This window comes from Crocodylus siamensis, chromosome 9 (assembly GCF_052110815.1).
Source record: "Crocodylus siamensis isolate JL-2025a chromosome 9, ASM5211081v1, whole genome shotgun sequence".
NCBI lineage: Eukaryota > Metazoa > Chordata > Crocodylia > Crocodylidae > Crocodylus > Crocodylus siamensis.
In genome coordinates, this window is record NC_143403.1 from 22,225,007 (window position 1) to 22,247,244 (window position 22,238).

The 22,238-nt window shown below is 41.4% G+C and overlaps 1 protein-coding gene across 2 annotated transcripts; it reads right to left on the minus strand.

The window, feature by feature from the left end:
• Positions 1–3,105: 3,105 nt before the first annotated feature.
• HDIP1 (HDAC and MIER1 interacting protein 1) lies at positions 3,106–21,942 on the minus strand. 2 transcript variants are annotated; one of them, XM_090063088.1, is made up of 4 exons: positions 21,497–21,672; positions 14,597–14,693; positions 11,257–11,439; positions 3,106–3,644 (listed from the first exon to the last, which is right to left on the minus strand). In XM_090063088.1, the coding sequence occupies exons 1-4, from the start codon at positions 21,560–21,562 to the stop codon at positions 3,526–3,528; spliced, it is 465 nt and encodes a 154-aa protein (XP_089919214.1). In that variant the 5' UTR covers positions 21,563–21,672; the 3' UTR covers positions 3,106–3,525. The 2 variants fall into 2 exon arrangements, with proteins under 2 accessions (XP_089919214.1, XP_089919213.1); XM_090063087.1 differs by lacking the exon at positions 14,597–14,693 and having other exon boundaries at positions 21,497–21,942.
• Positions 21,943–22,238: the final 296 nt, after the last annotated feature.

The following is a 22,238-nucleotide window of genomic DNA, read 5'->3' on the forward strand; positions in this document are numbered from 1 at the left end:
TGGAACTTTGGAAAGATGCTGATGTTGAAAGAACATTAAAGACCATAAATAGGTAACACATTGCCAACAATTTTGCCTGTGCATTACGTTACTTAGTATAGGGGTTTTCAACCTATTTTAACAAGTGTAGCCTCTCTCTCTCAAAGATTCCATCCAAAGGGTGTCATACAATTATTTTGCTAATATCAAACTATTTGATCCCTTTCTGAATGAATGGAAAGACTCCAGCTGATTTAGGGGTTGGACTATCCCTAAGGGATCAAATTCCTGCTGAGGCAAGGGGAAAAAAAAGTCACCAGCTACTTGTGATGCCATTTTCATGTTCTTTTCACTATGTTCCTCCCCTTCACCACTGATTGGCCAAGAGGGCTGTACAATGGGCAGCTTGCTCAGCCAATCAGCAGCAAAGGGCAACTGCCATTTTTGTTGCTCCCCTTCATGCCAGCAGCTCCCCTCCCTGCCCAGTGAGATGCAAGGTCAGGCCACAGCAGCCCCTCCCCTGAGGACCACTGGCTCACACTGCGGAGCCAGCATTTTATTTTTTAGAAGTTGCAAGTAGGGTAGATCTCTACTGATAATGTATTAGAAGTATTGTGGCACTGCCAGAGTCAATTTTAGGACACACACATTAGTACCCTTGCTCTTCCAAACAATAAAAATCACAATCGTATGTGTGGCAATAGGACAGGTATACATCTAAAAAAATGCATTATAAATAAATTTCAATTGTGGAATAGAGAAAAAGGGGGAAAAGAGGAAAACCTGAAATGCTTCTTTCACAAATCATCACAATGCTGCGAACGCAACAATGCTAGATGAATAATTCAGTTGCTAAGATTCCAGACCCTTTTACTCCAGAAAGCATAGCCATACATCAGACAAGATTAAAAATATGGTTTCCATCTGTTCTAAATAAGCTGAAGGGAAAAATAATTTTCTGTTCAACTGCTGGTACTGTAGACTACAAAAGGCAAAATATATTGAACAGCGAAGATCTTATATAAAAATTTTAAGAATGCTGCATCCAGAACTGTTTCTAGTTATTTTAGGAAGTATTTGCAGCCTAACTTCCATTTACTTTCACCTGAAAGGATGCAAATGTTTTACATACAATACAAAGCTAACATGGCAATCACAAAAGAATGGAAAAAAACCATTTATCTAAATATTTTCAGCCCCTGTGCAAAATACTATGGGAGGTCTGTACTGAAATTAGATATGGGCAGATTAGGAAAACAGTTGTTTTTTTTTTAACGTTTCATATTAGTCTTGCTTCTTGGAAAACCTTGCATTTCAATGAATTCACACGTTATATTAAACAGACACAGCTACATTATACAAGACATAGAACATTTTTCTTCTCTCTCACCACTCAGCTGTCACTAGCTTTAATTTATTATTTTGTATATTGCTTCAATGCATCTACATTCCAGGGTATTCTAAAGTGCATTCCTTTATACTAAAGCCCCATTAGATTTTGCGGTCCTCTTCTGTACAAATAAAGGGGGGCAGGAGGGAGAAAGAAAAGAGAAGCGGAACAGTGAAATCTTGACTCAAAAGTATAAATGCCTATTTTACTTAATCCAAATCTCCAAAATCAGCTACATTTAAAAAAAGTCTTTTGAAAAGTCAAATGTTTAATCTTTAGAAAATTAACAAAGCTGAGTTTTTTTAAACTGCTAACATGCTCTGTCTACATAGGGAAGACTAGAGTTTCCAACAGGTGGGGAGAGAATAAATTGGGACTTGGAGAAATGACTACAATCCACTGGTAGAAACAAACCTCCTTAACTGGTTTACTCTCAGTAAAATCCATATACCTCTGCAGCTCGTTAGTAAAACTTTCCGCAGAGGGTAAGGGTCAGCAGGGGAAAAAAAAAGTTATGTGAATAAGTCAGGTTAAATATAGGGAAGAACTGGCAGCTGAAGAGAACCAGGGAAGTAGGAGGTAGATGCTATTAAGTTTTAAGGAATTAAGGTTTTAGTATTCTCATATAATAAAGGGCTTAGTCCTCTGTCCATAATGCTCTTGGAGCACTCAGATTGGTTACTTAAACAACCAGAGTGCTCCAAGAGCATTACAGACAGGAGGCGGCAGCGCAGTGGAGCACAGCCGTGACAGCAGGGACAGAGCAGGAAGGAGAGGCCAGCACCACCGGCATCACCCCCTCCTCCCCCTTAGAGGCGGAGCAGGGACAGAGTGGGGGGGGGGAAAAAAGGCCAGCAGCCTTTGTTTTTATTATTCAAAATTCATCTGTCATTCTCGATGGGCAACTCGCAACTAGGAATATGAAGAGGGGATGGTGCACGTCCAGAGCTGAAGAATACTTGGTAGTGCTCGAACAGTAAAAGGCACAATTTAAACATTACAATTGCTTGGAACTCTATTGCTCCCACTTTTCCATTCCAAGTTTATTCACCTACCAACACAAACCAGAGGTTGTATTAATACCTGGAACGCTGCCCTCCATGTCTGCCTACTACTCATTATCAGTGACCAAATACAGTTTGTGAAAACAGTTATGTCCTACTTGAGGAAGTATCGTCTTGTGTTTGAAACTCCTCATTTACCATGTTAAACAAAACAAAGATTCTATAGGAGTGGTTTAAGTATTTCTACATACTCTCCTTTAAAAAGCAAAATAAGCAAGCTACCAATCTAGCTAAACAGTATAAAATTTCACACACACCCCTACCCACCACAGTTTAGTTTAAACAGACCCAACATTAACATGACTTTTACCATTTCATTGTTTACCTGTATTACCCTTTTCTCCCCAGAACCACCTGGGGTGACAAGGAACAATGGTAATAAGCTGATGGAGAATAGGTTCAGGTTAGAGATCAGAAGGCAATATTTTACAGTTAGGGTGGCCAAAATCTGCAACCAACTTCCCAGGGAAGTGGTCCTCACCCCTGCCTTGGGCAAATTCAAGAGGAGGTTGGATGATCACCTGTCAGGGGTCTTGTGAACCCAGCATTCATTCCTGCCTGTGGAAGGGGGTCAGGCTGGATGATCTGTTCAGGTCCCTCCTGACCCCTAGCTACTATGGAATCAAACCAAAACAACTTTAATGTTATAAATGCAATTAATTCACAGTTCAATAATAGAATACCAATTTATTAAAACGTTAGAACTGTACATGTGTAAACTGTAATATAATTGAAAAATCTGAAATATATTTTGTTTTAAAAGAAAAATCATTTTTTTGAAATTTAAAATATTGCATGTCTGACAACAAATATTGAAGTGCTCTGGAAAGGGTGCATTCTCTCTGTGCACTTGTCTACCTTTAGTCTTCAAGGTAGAAAGCATTTTTGCTTTCTGATTTTCAGAACAAAAGCTTGACATTTCTTCTTTGTGTCGTAGATACCCAAAAATCTGAGCTTCAAAACAGCAGCACAGCTTTAACAGGAAAAACTTTGGTCCTTGTCAACACAGACAACATGCTTCCTGAGAGCCCACGACACCTTGGAAATATGATAGCCATCTTGCATACAAATGCATCCGATTGTGCTGACAAATTACAGAATGAGTCTTTGATTGATAATTTTTCTGTTTATTTCCGCCAATGCCACTGAAAACACGAAAGCCTTTTCATCGGAAAGGTTAGCATACATGTCAACTTCTTTTTCCTGTTTTTCTGTAGAAGAAAAAAAGTCACCATTAACAAAAGCTTTTTACAGCAAATGCATCCATTAATTAGTTATGCAGATGGTAATTATAATGTGGGACAGTTCATTAAAACTGAAAAGGGGAACTGAAGACAATCTGTTCCATTTAAGAAGAAAGAGAATCACTGTAATCAGTCATCTGAAAACATGACTCAAATCCTTAGGTTTCATTGACAAAGGAATGATGACTTATTCCAATGTTTTATTAATTTCTGACACACCCAGACCAGTATTCAATGTTACTTTAGGCTTGTTCCACCAAATAAAACAAATGTTTGCTTTTAACAAAAACAAAACAAACCACAAAACCCCCAACCCCCCCCCCAAAAAAACAAAAACCCCAAAACTTTTCAATACAAGGATTCAAGGATCTGCTGCAGCACCCCAAAATACTAGGATATTTTCCCTGCTTCATGGGAAGTGTCTACACGTGACACTACAATGCTGTAGCGATGCACTATGGTGACATACTGTTTGTGGGTGTCTACACATGGACAGCAGCTACTTTGCCATAGTGGTACACTCCTCCATCTTAGCACACCACTACGGCAAAGTAGCTGCTAAAAATAACTGTTCGCCCTGGTTATTTCGTTACTGCACCATGCTTTAGTACTTCCCAAAGGAAGTCCCATAGGTATGAAACTTCCCAAAATGCACCCTATTGATTTCACAGACATCAGGGCTGGAAGGGACCTCGGGAGATCATCGAGTCCAGCCCCCTGCCCAAAGGGCAGGAAGTCAGCTGGGGTCATAGGATCCCAGCAAGATAAGCATCCAATTTACTCTTGAAGGTGTTCAATGTAGGTGCTTGAACCACCTCCGCTGGCAGGCTGTTCCAGACCTTGGGGGCTCGCACAGTAAAGAAATTCTTATATCCAGCCTGAAACGGTCTTGCAGGAGTTTGTGACCATTCGACCTCGTCATCCCTTGGGGCGCTCTGGTGAACAAACGTTCCCCCAGATCCTGGTGGTCACCCTTGATAAACTTATAGGTGGCCATCAGATCACCCCTGAGCCTGCGCTTTTCCACGCTAAAGAGTCCCATGTCTCTCAGGCTATCATCGTAAGACCTGTTTTCCTGGCCTCTGATCATGCGCGTGGCTCTCCTCTGGACTCTCTCAAGCTTCTCCACATCCTTTTAGGTAGGAGACTGATGTACTTAAGAGTTAAGGAAGTTTCCCAAGATCACGTGGCAGGTTACAGGCAGAGCCAAGGGCAAAACCCACAACTCCCAAAATTAGTATTAGTGGTCTTTTCAGGCTCTTGTAGTACCCACCTGTTTCCATCACCTCTACCAGTCCTCTCAGCCTAGAGCAGGAAAAGTGAGGGGGGGCATAACTGAACAGTCCAGGGTTCATCCCTAGATAGCTGTGGAACTTGTTCAAACACTATTCTCATGCTATAACCTACATAGCCAATTAAAGTGTTCCTGCTTGCTGCCGATGCCTGCATCCCAACAACATACACACAGGGCATTCTTGGTAGAAGCAGCCTCTGCAAAACTTACCCTAGGCCAGCCTACTTAACTGATCCAATAGTGACTGGGGAACAAAAAAGGGTATAAGGAAGGGAATAAGAGGGAGTACTAACGCTGTACTTCATCACTAAGTAGAAGATTGCAGCATGACATTCAGAGGTGAAGAAAGAAGGGAAGAGAAAAAAAAACCTCGAGTTAGCACAGACCGTTTTCAAGCATAGCCTGAGTATCCAAGAGATTGAATATCACATTTCCAATAGCAAATATTCAACAGCCAAATCACATCTGCTGGGCCCCACCTGAGGCAAAGGCCATGCTGTCTGCTAGTGGAACCCAGAGTAGGGAGCCAAGCACCCGGCTTGTACCCCATGGCTGTAATACTCCATGCTGCTTTGGATTAGCCATTTTACCTCCCTTAGCCTTCCTTCCCCCTTAAAAAAAAAAAAAAAAAAAGAAAAGAAAAGAAAAAGATCTCAAAGTGAAACATTTCAAGAGTAAGCAGTATAGTAATTAGCATACAGGAAACATTTGGCACTTTCTTGCTAAGTATCTTCCCTGCCCCTCCTAACCACCCTCCCAGCCAAAGAGCTACTTAAGCCAAACAGCCAAGCTTCACCCAGAAGTCAGCAATTTTAGGGAAACTTCTGAGCCCCTGATCCAACACCTTTTGACCTAGCTGTGCAAGAAGGATAATTTTTCTAACACACCCTACTTGAAGTCAGAATGAAACAAAATACATTTTTGTGACGTTATCATCATCAGTCCACTAGCCTGCTCTTGATTTCTTAGCAGCAACTAAACATGTTTTTTCAAGATTTTTTCCCCCCAAAAGGGGAAGAAAGGAGGAGGAGAAAAAGCCTTAAAGTGGAACGTCAGCCTTAAAGAATGGATTGAAAACACAGTCAGAAAATCCTGATGTGAAATAGTGATCACTGAACAAAATCTAAAACTACCAGAATTCTTAAGCAATTTCATCCTCTCCAGTGTAACTACTGCACAATTTACTGTTGGTTAATGGTTTTACCAAAAGCTATTCATAGCCTCTAGTGCAGAAACTACCATATCCTACTAAAAACCTCCTTTCGCCATCCTATCTGAAGGCTGTTTTAACTCAGACTTCTCTACAAAGGAGCACTACCATTTCTACTCATTTCTGGCATCTTACAGAAAGTTTGTTGCTGACCAAACAGAAGCTTACTTAACTAAAAATATTCAGTTTGAGAGACATTTCAGTAAAACTTTCCCAGCATCCCAATGTCTGCACCCAAATCTGGTCCCAGACAGCCTGGAGAGCTGGGAGCTTGGACGCCCAGGCTACCATGGGAACTGGACAGGCAATGGAAAAAAAACCTGACTTAAATCAGTATCATATTCCTATGATTTTTTTATTTCAATAAATCAACATGTTCTGACCAACAAAATAAAAAACCCAAAACATTCTGCCTAACTAAACCTACAACTACAGCCCCAAGTTTTCAAGAACCGTAACAAGCACGCTGGATAATGTGCAAGAACCAGCTCCCTGTTACACACACTCTGCTTTAAATCCTCTCTCTCTCTCTCACCTAATTCCTCACAAACTTTACTTCTTTATGATAAACCCTTTGTTTCCCCATCATTTCTTCTCTGCCTCTGCTCCTTCATTCCGTCTTGCAATAGTCAGTTCACCTCCTGAGCACTTAATTCCATTTTGCCTGAGTTGCAAAGAAAAAGATACTAACAGAACAGAACAGCATGGGAGAAGGCCCCTTGGACATGAAAAGGGAAAGGCACAAAAAGAGCACACGATAAAGAAGCAGAGCTGCTGAAGTAAAACGTCTCTCCAAACAGGTACTTTTCATAATCAAGTGTTCTACAATAGGACAGAGTACTTTCTCTGGCACACTATGAATGTCAGGTTCTGGCCATGTGACATTATTTAATAATAAGCAGTAGAGGTGAACCAACACATTGGTCCACATAATTTAGGCACAGATAAAAGGAAAATTGACATCAACATCAATTGGCTTTTTATGGCCTATAACATTGTTGGTTAGTGTCACACGCATGTACACAGCTGCAGCATGCACAGAGCCAGGAATGCAGCCCAGCAGGTTGGAGAGCAGCATCCAGCCAGTAATTTTTTTTTAAAGGGAGAAGATCGAAGCCCCTGCAGTAAGGGACATAGTGCAGCAAAGGCAAGGGCTGCACAGCCAGGGCAGGGTGGGGCGTAGGACAGAGCCATGGGTCATCCAGGGAGTATTGGAGGCACTCCCACTGCTGCATCCACCCCTAGGGGAGGTATGGGGGACATGTGCCCCCCAGATCTGTGCAAAGGGCAAGGGTAACCTACTACTGGGCACTCAGGGCCAGGGCTATGCTAGGAAGGGAAGCTACTGCAGATTTTGGGGTCGCTGTAGTTCACCCACAGCCCTTCCTCCCAACGCTGCTACTATCCACTCTGCCCTGGTCCAGGCTTCCCCACTGGGTAAAAACCAATGGCAACCCCCATCCCCAAGTGCACAGCAGCATCCCACCCTCAACCCACACAAAGATGCAGGGAGGCACATGCCCCCCATGCCTGGCCCAGGGTTGCACGCTGCAGTGGGAGCCGCTCTAACCCCGGATGAGCCATAGCTCTGTCCTGTGCCCCACCCTAGCTGGGCAGCATCTGCCCCTGCCCTACTCCTTCCTTCACCATGGGGGTCTTGATTTGCTCCCCTTGCCCCTCCCCCACAACAGACTTACCGTCTGGATGCTGCTCTCCAAGCTGCCAGGCTGCATATCAGCAGATATGACTGGTTAATAAAATCGTCCATTGGTATTGGCACCAAAAAAATCTTTATTGGTGCACCCCTAATAAGCAGTATATTGCAGAAACGAAATGAGTGTCAGACATCTGTCAAGATGTGATAGTTATACAAATGAATTCAGTTACCTTTGAGACCCCACCAGAAAAGGCTCAGGTCTTGAATGGCAAGCAAGCTGCATTCAGAATATCAGTGCATTACAAACATTGTATATGTAAGGCAAAGGAATAGTAAATGGATTTCTACCTTCAAAAACAATGTCTAACATATCTGGATCAAGCTTTAAACAATCCACAAAGCTATGTGTAACATGACTTTCACTATACTGCAATTAGGGTGATCAAAGTTTTTGAGCATGACCGTAAGCAAAGAGCAGGTCTCAAAATCAGTTTTTAGTTTTTTAAAAATGTCTTTGCACATAGTAGTTGCATCATTTTTACAACAATTAAAAAAAAAGTAACAAGAAGAAACTTGATGGGTTTTTTTTTTTAATACAGTAACTGTTTATATACAATTATGGGTTTAGTGCTTCATATTCATTCATTTTGTGCCTATCAGCTCCATACACCCAGTTATTTAAAAATAAATAACTCAAGCATAAATCAGCACAACTACACTCCTACATAAAGTTAAACTTCGCCAGACAATAATTAAAAACAGCAAACATGGCACCATCTACACAAAGGCCCCAGTCAGCACACTCCCTGACTTCTTTATCTCAACACACTTCAAAAGAGTTGCCATTATAGCATGCCATAAAATTCAGTATTCAGGTTACTGCCTTTGTATGTTCTATTTTTCAATTAAACATTTGCTCTTTCATTAAGCTATAGGACTTTTGCTTGGTAGGGTGTTACTGGAAGGGGTTTTGTTGTTCTTGTTTATTTTGTTTTTACAGAAAAGGAGGGAAAAGTTGATGCACCAGAAGAGCTTGGACCAATTTTTCAACCAAAACCTATTAAAATTAGACAGACTGGCCTTGGCACCAAAATATGTAGAACTGATTCATTAATTGCATGACAGATTTTACCTGCATGCTCCAATTATAATTTGCAAATCTCTTTAGTTGGTGGATCTGCATTTTGTGATAAACTGATGCAACAGACAGGAAAGTAGGTCACAAATCTGTCCTTAATATTAACAGTCATTACCCAAACTACAAATATGAATAAAAATATGAACTGACACTTCTCAGAATGAATTTTTAAAAAATGTAAAAGACATACTTATAAATTAATAATTTTGCCAATCTGGTGGGAGCAGTTTCAAATGTTTCAGTTTGAAAACATCAAAAAGAATCTAGTATGTAATATGGATTAATGCCCACTGAATACGTTTCAGAAACTCACTGTGATGTTTTTCCACGATGACAGCATAAAACAACCCAGAGTGGCAAAACTTCCAAGTGTTTTTTATACACTAGCAGTATTAAGCAAAATTCTTCTGAATGTTCTGTGGTACACAGGGATTTTTTTTTCTTTTTTCCAAAGTCTCTTTAAATGCATGTCTAACCTCAATACTAAGTTTTTGACTAAATTAAAATCCTCTAAAAACAAAGATATCAAAAGAAATGCCAACAAGGCTCTTAGTAACAGTAATCCCAAAGACCCACCGAGCTGCAGAGTGACACACTGGAAACAACCGTTTCACCACTTAAAACATGCATATAGCAGTTTCTCTATTCCAAGAATCAAGGCAATGACAGTTCTATTGTGAAACAGATCAGAGGGAAGATTTTTGCAAGGTTCTGAATTAACTCATTCTTCTACCTGAGGCTTTGAAAAGTCTCAACAATCCTGTCTACATTAATTATGCTCTTCGATGAAATTCACATTCCGCCAGTTTGCCATTAAGGTGTATAAAGGCCTTTGTACAGATCACAAACCTGGCCTTGAAAGTGGCTTAAATGTCCTTTTGCACTGCTTTAACAGCGCTGCTGTTTGCACATTCAGTGGCATATTCTGCTTTAAATAACTTTGGTACGTAGCAAGATAAAATACCTCTGAGGTGTTTTAGTTTGCTACCTAACAAAGTGTGATAGCACACAGGGCACTGAAAGCCGATGTGTTTGGAGCTTGGCAGGCCTTGCACAGCTCCAAGGCTGTGGGACCTAGCAGCAACCTGTGCAGACAGAGTCCACTGAAGGAAAAAACAAAACAACCAACCAACAAAAAAAGTGGCGTGCCTGATCTCCAACCCACCCAAGCTTGTCTGCATGAGTTGTGCAGGGTCCCGGTGCTTCCCTACACAGCTGCTGTGCCCCCCGGGACTGCCCAAATTGGGTGCTACCTGTGGGGCCACCACACAGCTCAGAAACCGCTTGGCCTGCCAGCAGCTTGCCCCCTCCGCCCCCCACCACCGAAGAGGGAGGTAAGGATCAGGCCCAGACCCTTGTTTACTCACCACGGGAGTTTAGTTCAGTTAAATTCTCCCTATATTGAAGTGGTATTTTTAAAAACCCGCTGTTTCAATTTAGGGAGAACTAAACCAAATTAAACCCCCGTGGCGTGTACAAGCAGTCTGGGAGTTGGGGTACTACAGCAATCCAATGGCTACCATAGTCCAATGGCCCCCAAACTACTGAAAAATGCATTCTTGTTCCTAAAAATGGATGCATTCACTTCCACGTAAATTCTTCTCAAACACCAGAAATACCACAAATATTAGTTTACTAGCTTTACAGTATCTTTGATGGAACAGATTAGGACTCCTCTCTTTTGCAAATGCCACATGAACCCAGCTTGTTCATGGAGCACATCTGGAAAAAAACAAACTAGTTGCAAGAGGCTCAACATATAATCTCAGTATTAAAAAAAAAAAAAGAGAAAAAAGGAAAGAAACCAAGAATATGATATAGCTGGGTATTCTACCTCCAAAAGTGATTTATATCTGCTGCTTCAGAGAAAAGAAGAAAGAATTTGTGGGGTCAACTATGCAAAAGTTCATCATGGAGACAGAAAGAAGAACATACACTCTGACCCTAGCAATCAGCTTATAGCTAGAAGCATAGGAACAACTACTGTTCTTATCAAAAGCAGATGTCTGAAACAATCCTTGCTTGCCCAAAGGAAATTAGTTGGGTTTTTCCATGCAGAGCAATAACCAACTGTTGGTATGAACAGGACAAATAATTTATCTTCCTCTTAGATTAGAACTTTATTCTAAATTGACTAAGAGAGTGTCAGTTACTTAAAACGGGTAACAAGGTTGATGAAAAACAAAACCACCACTAAAACAAACAAACAAAACAAAACAAACCCCCCCCACCCCAAAAAAAAAATCTTTCTCCAATAAACAACTTTCCTAATTCACATACCTCTCTCTTCCTCATGTTTCTTGGCTGAGGCAGTTTTGGGTCTTCCTCTTCCCCGTCTGCTATGATCCGACTGGCTGTTAGATCTGGACCTTTTTCTGTTTTCTAAGTCTTTGTTTACTGCAGAGTTTATTTTCTCTCGCTTAACTCTTTCTGTTCGCCTCCTCTTGGCCTCACTCCTGTTCTCTGTTCAAATAAAAAGACAGTACAATTTAGAGTGGGTTTCATGGCTTTGGCTTTATCCTTGATTCAGTTTCAGCTCTTGCCCCACACAGCTTTCCCATTTTCTTAGATCAACCACAAAATTAGTTGTCGCCATATCCAACTTCTCCAGTAGCTCACCTCACTCAGCTGTATATATACACACCGAATCCAATAGGAAAGACTGAGTAGTTGTTAACCAAGGAAGGTTTTAGAAGATGTTAAGTTTTAAATTTTAATTATTTTTGGTATAGGGAGTATAGGGTTTGTGAAGCCAAAGAGTTAAGCTAAGAAAACTAAACTAAACTGTAGAAGCAAGGGTATTAGTGTTTTAAGATCCTGAAAACTGGATTTGAGGTATCCTTGATAAAAGTATTTATTTATTAGATATAAATGCCCATAAAAGGCTCAGGGGAAAAAAAGACAAAAAAGCTTTATAACCAGAAGAAAATATTAAAATAAAGAAGTATAATGAAACAAACTTCCCCCCAACCCTGCAAATCCCAGAACAATCCACCCACCATCCCACCTCCTTCCCTCTTACCCAGAAGACTGTCCCCTGCAACTCTACTCAACCCAAATTCACTTCCAAACCACCAGTCACTATCTCGATAATAAACCCTCAACCTTTTTTTCCCCTCACTATATTCCCTCCTATACATACCCACTCCTATGTCACACACTCAGGGTCAGTACCCTACATCACTGTCCCTCCCAAGCCCTCCTCTCTCTCGTGGTGGGGGGGCATGGCTGTCTCCTCCCAAGCCAAATAGCAGAAGAGGTTTTATGCATAACATTTGGGGGGTTCTGCTTCACTTTAAGGCTCCATATGCAAGCCTCAATAAGAGTAATAATAATTATCATCGCTATTACCACTACTAACTTAAGTCTACCTGTATTTGTCAATATATAAGCCAATAGCATAAGTTGTGGAGAAAGAACAGCATAGAAAGAGGAGTGTTATTTTGAGCCTGGACTCTCCCACTGGAATCGCATCTTGAATCACTATCTTCCTCTGATTGAACTGATTCATTAACTGCTTGGTTGTTCAGGTGATGAACTGCTCTTCATCATTTATTATTCTCCTATCTTGCAATACAGAAACTCTGACTTAGCATTATAGGTCATCTAATAAAGAATCTCAGAGGGGTTTTTTGCTTATAGCATTGCTACTTTCTTCCAGGGTCCAAAAAATAAAGGAAGTTATAACTGACCCAAGTACAAGCAAACAAAGCAAAACAGCATTGATTTAAACAAGTACAATAAAAAGGGGAATGAAACCAGGGGCCAAACCTTGTGGAAGCCACACCAGGGGTAGGGGGCCACGCACCCCACACAGGCCACAACAGTGCAAGTCAAGGACTCCCCTCCCAGGTACCTAAGCTGCTGCTCCACTGCACATTCACATGGGTGCCCCCGCTCCCCACAATGCACCCAGCTTGGGGCTCCTTCAAGCTGCTGCAGCCACAGCCAGATGGAAGCCCAGAAACCACAAATTAACTCCTTGTGGGCCACCAGCTGGGCAACCCTGGGCTACAAGGCTGAACAACTCGTTTCAGGCAGAGACTGACAAGTACCGCACACTTACTGATCACAAAGAGGAGGTTTTTGTTCCTATTAAATGCATTTAGCACTTTAAAACAAACCTATAGAATAAATTAACATGCAGTGTATGAATACTTATTTTCCATAACAGGCTAGAAAGCCCAGTTTCCAAATGTTCCTGATAATGATCAGTTCCAATGACCTGAAAGTCACTACCTTTACCTGGTAATAGTAGTAGGCATCTGTCTGTCTCAAGAGACAACAGAATTACAGCCTCTCTTGAAAGTGAAGTGAAGATGGAGTAACCTCTCCAGTGTTCAAAAGCCTGGCAAGCATGTACAGGAACACTGAGCTACCCACACATTAGTGTCCCCCTCTCAGCCTTGCTAGTTTAATCCAAAAGGAAAGGCCAGTATGTTTGGAACCAGCTTGGCTGCAGGAGCTGCCAGAGCAAAAAAGATCATCCATTTGTCTGTATCAGGGATTCACTCCTAGACTAGCTGCCAACCATGGTTAAGAGCCCAATCTACCCCATCATAGAGTGGACTTCAGTTCCACAACTTTTTGACAGCATCTCCTTCACCAGGGTAAGATCAGTAACCACCCTCTAAGGAAGACATGAGATATAACTTGTATGGTCCTTGTATGGTCAGAATACAGCTTAACTGGGCTGGTAACTAGTTTCAATTATGAACTATTAAATAAAACAGAAAAACACTGACCAAACCTTAAAATAAAAAAAATCCCCAACCTTCTCCAACCTGCAACGTTCATACACATCCAGCATCGCACACTCCTAAAAGTGGATAAGTCTGTGAACAAATCCTAAAACTCTTTGCAGAAGTTCTCTTTAAACCAACATGAAACCAAATAAATTATTATTAAGTTACAATTTGAAACGATCCAATAGATCAATAGCTATTACATTACAATATATTCTAAATCAGATTATTCTGTTTCAATATTCATTTTGACCGTTGCATTGTTGCTGCCAGAGGAGCCGATACATAAGAACATAAGGGAGCACATAATTATGCTAAAAAGCAAATCCAACGAACTCTCCTTTGTTGTGTAATCAACAGAATTTGAGGGGAAAATAATTCGGTATTTTCACTTTTAACACATTTTAAGAAAAAAATACTTAGATTTCAGCTTGGTATCTTATATAAACACCACAGATCTTATAAAAATAATAAATTCAGTATATCTTTTTCAAAAACAAAGATTTTTTGCTGTTGGGGAAAAAAACTATTAGCAAGCGCCCTGAAAACTGATTTTTTCTGACTTCTTTAGCTATATATCTTCAAAACAGGATTAACAGAATGCTTTCTGTAGGGAGTTATATTTGCATGATGATTAAGGTAGGCAGCTGAAGGATAAACAATGAATAAACCTAAGCACCACACACACAAAAGAAGTAAGGCTGCAGACACAGCACCTTTTGTTTTTCAGGGTTTGTAAAAGATTAACTTGCATTACTTGCACAATTTAAAAGAAAGAATGGATAAGAGTCACAATTTGTACACAAAAGGTCAACTGATCTCAATTTTTCCCCAAAATAGAAACAGGAGAGGAAACCCTCCCCAGTAATTTTTACCTGCAGTGGGAGGCGATTTTTCGGCACGTTTAGCGTGCAAGAGCTTTCGACTAATAAATATGTAGCCACAAGGGCACGATTTGCATGCAACAGGAACCTGAAGGAAAGAGGGGAAAATTACTTAAAATCATTTTGAAAACATCACCAGAGTTCCTCCACTGATGAAAAGCCTGTAAATACATGCCCAACATCTCCTGAAAGCATATAAACAGAATGTGAAGAACACTCCAGTTGGATCCCACAACACTGTGCAGTTAAATGTGTCATTAAATGAAAACGTCACATTAAATGATCTAAGTCAACTTTGCTAACAACCCTCAGCCGTTTCTTTCTTCAGCCCAGGCATCTGCTAACAATAATTTTAAGATCTTAAAAAAGAGTGAGTGAATTATGGAAGCAAACCGTGGGCTGCTGTAGCAATTTAGTACTTTTCATTAGGATCCAAGCTCATTCCTTAAGGTCCTTAAGAACATTACTGAAGTGTATCCCTTCAAGCCAATCAAGGGGTAGCTTGGAAAAATTCTCCATGAACCACAGAACTGCCCCAGCTGTGTGAACAGTGTTCATGATGTGGGATCATCGAGTAGGATGGAAAAGCTTTGGAATGATTACAAAAACAGAAGATTAAACACAAAACTTTTCCAACACAGAGTAAAGTTTTCAATTTATACAATTAGAAAATGATATAGAAGTTACTACAACATATTAAACATTTTCAAACTGCCACTCTAATATTCGTAAGCAACACACTGAATTGCTTTGATTAGGTCTGCCACAGAATTAAAAAAAAAAGACAGAAAAATAAAAAGCAAGGCAAATTAATTCAACCAAAGATTTGAAAGAGAGTAAAGAATTTGCCAGTCAAAATAAAATACTAATGAATACAGATAAAGCACAAAAATTCAGGAATTAATTTCTCCAATCAGCAACACTATGTCAAGTCTCCTCAGGTTAGCTAATGTTTAATAAAACACCAGACAAACATGACGTTCTGAGCGTCTGCTCAATAAGAACTTTTTACTAGAGCCAAAGCTTTTGTGAGTGATATCTTTTATTGGATCAACCATGGCCTAAATGTATCCAAACCAAGCAGCTGGTCCAATAAAAGATATTGCCTGCAAAAATCCACGCCTCTCGCATATTTCCTAGAGCATTACAACTACAGCACAGCTCCTACACACAGTATTTTCACCAAGTATTCAGAAGAAAATGGTTTGCATTGTACTTCTGCTAGAACAAATACCACCAAACCATCACATAAGTTGTGAAGAACAACCCTCCTTAAATTTAGCTTACATAAACTGTATTACTGCTTCATGTACTGTGGCTAGAAATGTATTAAACAACTTCAATGAAGAAAAGCAATTTAAAAGCTGGACTTGAAGAAAACAGTGCAAGACTAACATAATGTCATCTGACCAGTTAGTAATGCAGCTGTTTTTTTTCCCCCCCAAGTAGGGTGAAGAATACCTCAAAGAGAATGGACACAATTTCAGCATTCAGCTCATCTCCTTGCTCTGAACATAGTTGACAGATGTTTAAATCCCTTAAGACCGGCTTTCTTTCAAGCAATAACGTGTACATTTTATATTAAAGCAAATGCACATAATTTAAAATGTACATTCTCTGTAGTGCCATCCTGGAAGATTAAAAATATTTTTTTCCTGGGCAAGGACTAACTCAGCCAGACAAGCCTCATCTAGTTCTGCCTTGGCTTTAAAAAAAAGTGTTAAGTTTTAGCTATTATTAAATCTCATTGTTCATTTGGTAGCACCAAATGGGATCATTAAACGCTGTAGCATCATCAAAAACAGCAGAGAATCTGGTCTTTTTGAAGAGCTTACATAAATGACTATTTGTTTTAATTAAAATAGACAGTGAAAATTCACCTTGGTACTACCTTGGACATTACCTCATGAAACTGATATCTAATAACTAAGATTTAATTGCTACTTTAAATATAAGAGTTTGGAGTGTTTAAGAACAGTGTCCTCTTTAAAGACACTGAGTCTAAAGATTTTGTTACCCAAACACAATTAATATTTGCTGTCTTGGTATTATGAGATACCAGCCTGTAATGGAAGCTTTACATTTACAGAAGATGGGTCAGAAACTATCTAGTTGTGTGTGTGAAAAGGCAGTTGAAGGTGTCAACCTGAAACCTAGACAAAGTTCAAAGAGATAAGGGTAGTTTCCTTTGCTAAAAAAATTACACAAATGCCATTTATTAAAGAATTTTTTTTGCAAAAAATTTGTTGGTCTAATAAAAGATATCATCTACAAGCTCTGACATTTCTGTGACTTTCACATTCATGTGTTAACAAAAACATTTCTCTGCATCTTAAGCGTGTGAAACACCCACATAAAGGGAAACTACATATATAACACAGGCTGGCAACAGACTTAAAAATAGTTTAGGTAATCTTCAGTATCACAATTTTAAAAAAATCAGATAAGATATTTTCAAAATTAAATTCAATGTTTAAAGTACTCATGTAAGTTTAATAATAAAGCCTTTTTGTACATTAGGTCCATCCCTCCCCAAAATGTCATCTTACAAAAATTCTGGAGACTATTTATATTCGGTAGACTGCATGGCTGACAACATAAAGATACATGGTATTATATCAAACTGCTTTTTAGAAATAATTAAAACTATAGCTAATGTGACAATGTTTTTCCTTTGTAACTTGTTTTGAAGCACTCCTATCTTTCTGAGAACTACAGCTTCAAGCTTGCTTCTCAAGAAGCTTGTTTTTGGAGAGGAGAAAATTATAACAGAATTTTGAATACAAGGAGAGAAGCTAGATGCCATTCATACAGTTAATGTTCAGGAAAAACTACATTCCAATGCCCTTCAATTAAATGTACACTACAGGTAGTGGTGCGCTGTAGATAGCACAAAATAGGTTAAATCCTGTCAATTCAGTAAGCCTTTGCATCCTCATAGTCTATTGAAGATTTTCATTAAGTTTAATTTTAATAATAGAGATCACCCAACAAGAAAATAAAACATAAGGAAAAAAATGTTGCTTCCTCTTATCAAGCATCTTGGGCTCCATGGTTTGCTTCAGCATGTAGAATTTTTTGTTAGCACCTCCCCCCCAAAAAAAACCCAACCTAAAATATTTCAGTGACACCAGAAAGCAGCATAATGTCACATCTATTTCCATGCAAACTGCTATCACCAAATTCTGAACATGCACACCAACCTCGTTACAACAGCAGTTGAGACCTATTTAGAACAGTATGACTACTAGCAAATTACTACATTAAAACTTCCTGATGCTTTATACAAGGGATGACCATCACCAAAGGGGTTTTATCTGGTGTTAAATCACCAGCCATTTGCATAGGAAGGTGCAGGTATTAATAGCGAAAGTGTAAGATTTTGGTTTTCGGTTTGCAAAAGGATTTGGTGCAGGGGTTCCTAAACAATAAAGAAGCAGCAGGTACACCATGGGACCCTCTACTGGTCCGTACCATAGAACTGCACACACAGATCTCAACAGCAGGAATCGCTGCTACAACAAAAATGATATGCAGCCACACTCATACTATTTAACCTAATTCTGACGCTTAAAGAGTTATCTACAGTTGCTTTCTTTGTTTAAACCTACAACATTTACTTAGGAGGCTCCTGTGGTTCAGTGGTAGAATCCTTGTCTACCACACAGGTTCCCAGACACATACAACTACAGCCATGGAGGCACCAAACATCTGGACTCAGTCTGGTCTTTGGATTCTGTTTCAGTGGCCTAAAGAGAGGATGGAAGGTCTGAGCAGCCTCCACTCAAAAATTCCTGCCCAGGCATATGCATTGAAGGTCTGGGTGGCCCTCATGCATACACCATGAACCAGGAGGATCAATGGTTGCCATAACATTTACTTGTAGCATTATTAGAATTTTTTTTTTTTTGAGTCTGAAGTGTCAAAACAAAACAAAAAGTACACTAAAATGCCTCTTACTCATTTTAATTTGTTCTTTTGTCAGCCAGGAAATGAAAGCTTGGCATGTTACTTTTATTTTCCCCAAGATGATCCTTTATGCCAAGCTGAACATGTCAGCATTTGCAATGGTGAGTATACTACTAAAAATATGAAGCATATGAACAAAAAATATGAAAGCCTACCATTCCAAACAAGGTTTAAGAATATATAGGAATGCTTTAAAACTGTCAGGCAGAATAAGCAGCCAGAGAAAAACAAGTAAGTAAATATCAAAATACAATATAAAAAAATATTTTTGAAATATTGTTTTAATGAGACAACACTGCAAGATAATATAAAACCAAAATATAAAATTGTCAGATTTTCAAGGTTCCACTCTTAATAGAAATATTTTCAGTTAAATTATTGAACTATTTTCTTGCAGTACTGAACCAATTATCCCAGCAGACAAAACTAAGAATTAAACTAAGCAGTCATTTTGCATTCCTCAGAATTAGCAATGTGAAACATAAACTGTACAAATACAAAAAAAGTTGAAATACAACGGTAATAAACCAATACAATTGTTTTAAATCCTTACAGCCAGGTACAAATGCTTAGTTTCTACTGGGAGGAATGCCATTGTCCCAGCAGAAATCCCAAATATATCCAGGCTTTTTGTCCTGAAACAAAAATGGCCTCTCCAGGAAAAAAAAAAATAACCTGGCAACAACCAGGATTAAACTGCTCCCAGTAGATTGAATGTTTATACACTTTCACCCAGAATACTTCATGGAGGCCAGAAGAAGCAAAGTTGTGGAAAGGCTCCCAGAGCAGTTGAGAGTTCCTTCCCTCTCTCCCTGATGATGGGGTTTTAAACCTGAAAGCTTGCTAAGAACTTTTTCTCCCCCAACTATTTAAGTTGGTCTAGTAAGATATCAGATTCACCCAAAGAACCTTGTCTGCCTTCCCTCCCCCTGCATTCCTCCAGGTCAGCCTGAATGAGCGTGAGGAGCAGGACCATTCTCTCATGGGAACCCTCTCCCCTGCCAAATAGCTGACTGATGCAGGGGTATTCTCCCACCGTAGAAACCCTCCCCAACTATCTGTAGCAGCTGCTGCTTTTCAACTGCTGCCTGTTGCCACTTGATATCCTGCCCCCTTCCCAGGCAGGAAGAGGGTAGGCTGTCAATTATGGGCTCCCCTAAGGGCAGGGTCGGGGCCAGGTTACAGCCCTCTACGGATCCCTGGCTAAAGAGCTTGCCTGTGAAGCTCTCCAGTCATGGGGCTAGTGAAGTGGTTCTCAGCCTTTTTAGAATCAAGACACCTCTTGTTAGACTTATGACATGGCTTGGAAAACTCCAGCTCTTAAGTTTTCGCTCATTATTTGACTACAGAGAAGTAACAGAACAATTCTTTTGCTGCAGAGCTTAAAAAGAATGCAACACCAGAATGTTTTTAACACTTCAAATTCCTATTTAAGATCTCTGGATTTATCTGATAAATCCTGTTTACACACCTAACAGTGCTAACATAGCATGGTACCATGCTGAGCCCTCAAAACCCTCTCAAGACACCTCAGTTCAAATCACTGGGCTAGAGAAAGATTTGTACAGTCCCGCTCCCAGGCTGTTTCTCTACTGGAAGAAATTTCTTCTAGTAGAAACGAATATCTGTACAAAGCCCAAATCGACTCTGATGCTGTTCATATACACACAGCAATATAGCACAGGGGTTTTCAACCTTTTTTGATAAGTGTACCACTAGCAGCAGGGCATGGAGCAGAGGGGACGTGCAGCCACATACGAAGTGGCGGTAGCCACCGTGTGAGCTTCCCCCATCCCCGGTGTCTGGCTGGCCAGGTGGCGCCTGTGCAGCACAGCAGGATGGTGCGTGGCAGCGCTACGTCCCTGCCCACCCCCGCGTACACTGCAGGGCCTTCTTAAGTACCCCCAGGGGTACACATACAACCCCACTATAGCAGTAACACTGACCCAATCCTACAGACTTTGGTTCATCCCACAATAGACATTCTGATGAATTTCTCCATCTAGTTGCTAGCATATGGGAGCATGGAGGAAAAAACAACTGATTTTTACTGTCTGCATACCACACCCTTGGGAGTATTAAGTCACAACAAGAGCAAAGATGGATACAAATTAATTAATCAACAATTTACTAGTCACCAAATGGCTTTTAAGTGCAAATAATCAATCTGGAGTTTCTAACAAAAATGCTTCTGCATACTGCATTTTTGTAGTGCTACGACACAAGCTATATAACATTTAAACCGCATACCAGACAAAGGCAGGGAGGTAACGGCTGCGCAGTAGTTAAGCACACTTTAGAGAAAAGATCACTTCCCACTCAGGAAATTTGTTTCTCTTTTTTTCAGAGCTGAATACACCAGCCCCAAGGAACGGCTTCCTGAATTAACCCGGCAGCATTTTCACATTCAGTGCTGTAACACAGGCGGGGGGAGGAATCGGAGGCGACCAGGCTTGTCAAGAACTAAAGCGCTAAGACAGGGAGCATTAAGTCCTATGGGGTAAGTCTATAATCACTGCAGAACCACACAGAAGGGGGCTTGAGGGGACTGCCACAGGTAATTTAGGGACTTCGACTGGTGGGACTGGGACTGGACAGCATCCCACAAACCAGCTGCTATGCAAGGGGGCACAGCCGGAGGCTGCAGCCCCATTAAGTAAAAGGTCGGTATGAGGACAGAGCACCTCTTCTGCATCCCACCACGGAGCAGGCTCGGCAGCCGGGCGCTTGAAGGACGGACTGACAGGCGAGAGCAGTGGCTCTCACCCATCTGAGGCTCAGACAACGCCAGCTCTTCGTTTTCACTCCCCCGCAAGCCGCTGCCGCCCGGGTGCGACGGGCCCGAGGGCAGCGCGAGCCCGGGGGGCTGCACCTTGCAGACCGACCCGAGCAGTCACCGCTGCCCGCGCGCGGGGCTCCCACCTGCTGGTCGCAGTCCGGGCAGGACTTCGTGGCCATCTTCACTTTCTTGGCCCGGCTCGAGGACATGCTCCCGACCCCGGGGGACAAGCCGCAGCTCAGGCGGCCGCAGGAACACGCGACACCCCGCCCAGCTGCAGCCCGCGACACGTACAAAGGGGCGCGCTTGCGTCACAGCCGCGGCAAGGCTCCGTCCCCGCCCCGCCCTCGTCCCGCCATGCCATTGGCTGAGCGCCTCAACGGCGCGTGCTCGGAACTGCCGCTTGGCCCCACCCCCTTTCCGGTAACTGCCGCTCGGTGGCATGTGGGGGCGGCTTCTTATGTTCTTGCTGTAGGGCTCCTCCCGCCTGGTTGCGGGCTCGTGGCACAAGCACTTTCCTCGTCCTGGCTGCTGCTGCCGCCGCCGCCGCCGGGGAGCCCGGGGCCTGTCCTGCTGCTAGGCGAGGTGCTCGTGGTGCAAGGCAGGCTCCAGTCCGCCCCGTGCCCCTCCCCAGTGCCTGAAAGTGAGGTCCTGCCCCGCCAGAAACAGCCTGAGAGACCTCAGGGCCAGGGTTTTGTAATCGTTTTTCATCTGTTTCTTATTCTAGTCCATTTTATTGTTTCCATTTTCACTCATTCTTGAGCCCTGCTCTTCTCGGCATCCCATTGTGTGCTTAACATTTCAACACAGAAGCCCCATCCGTCCTCTTCCAACTGTTGTGCATGGCAGCTGTAATGAAACACCTGGCGCAAGTTGGGAGAAGCG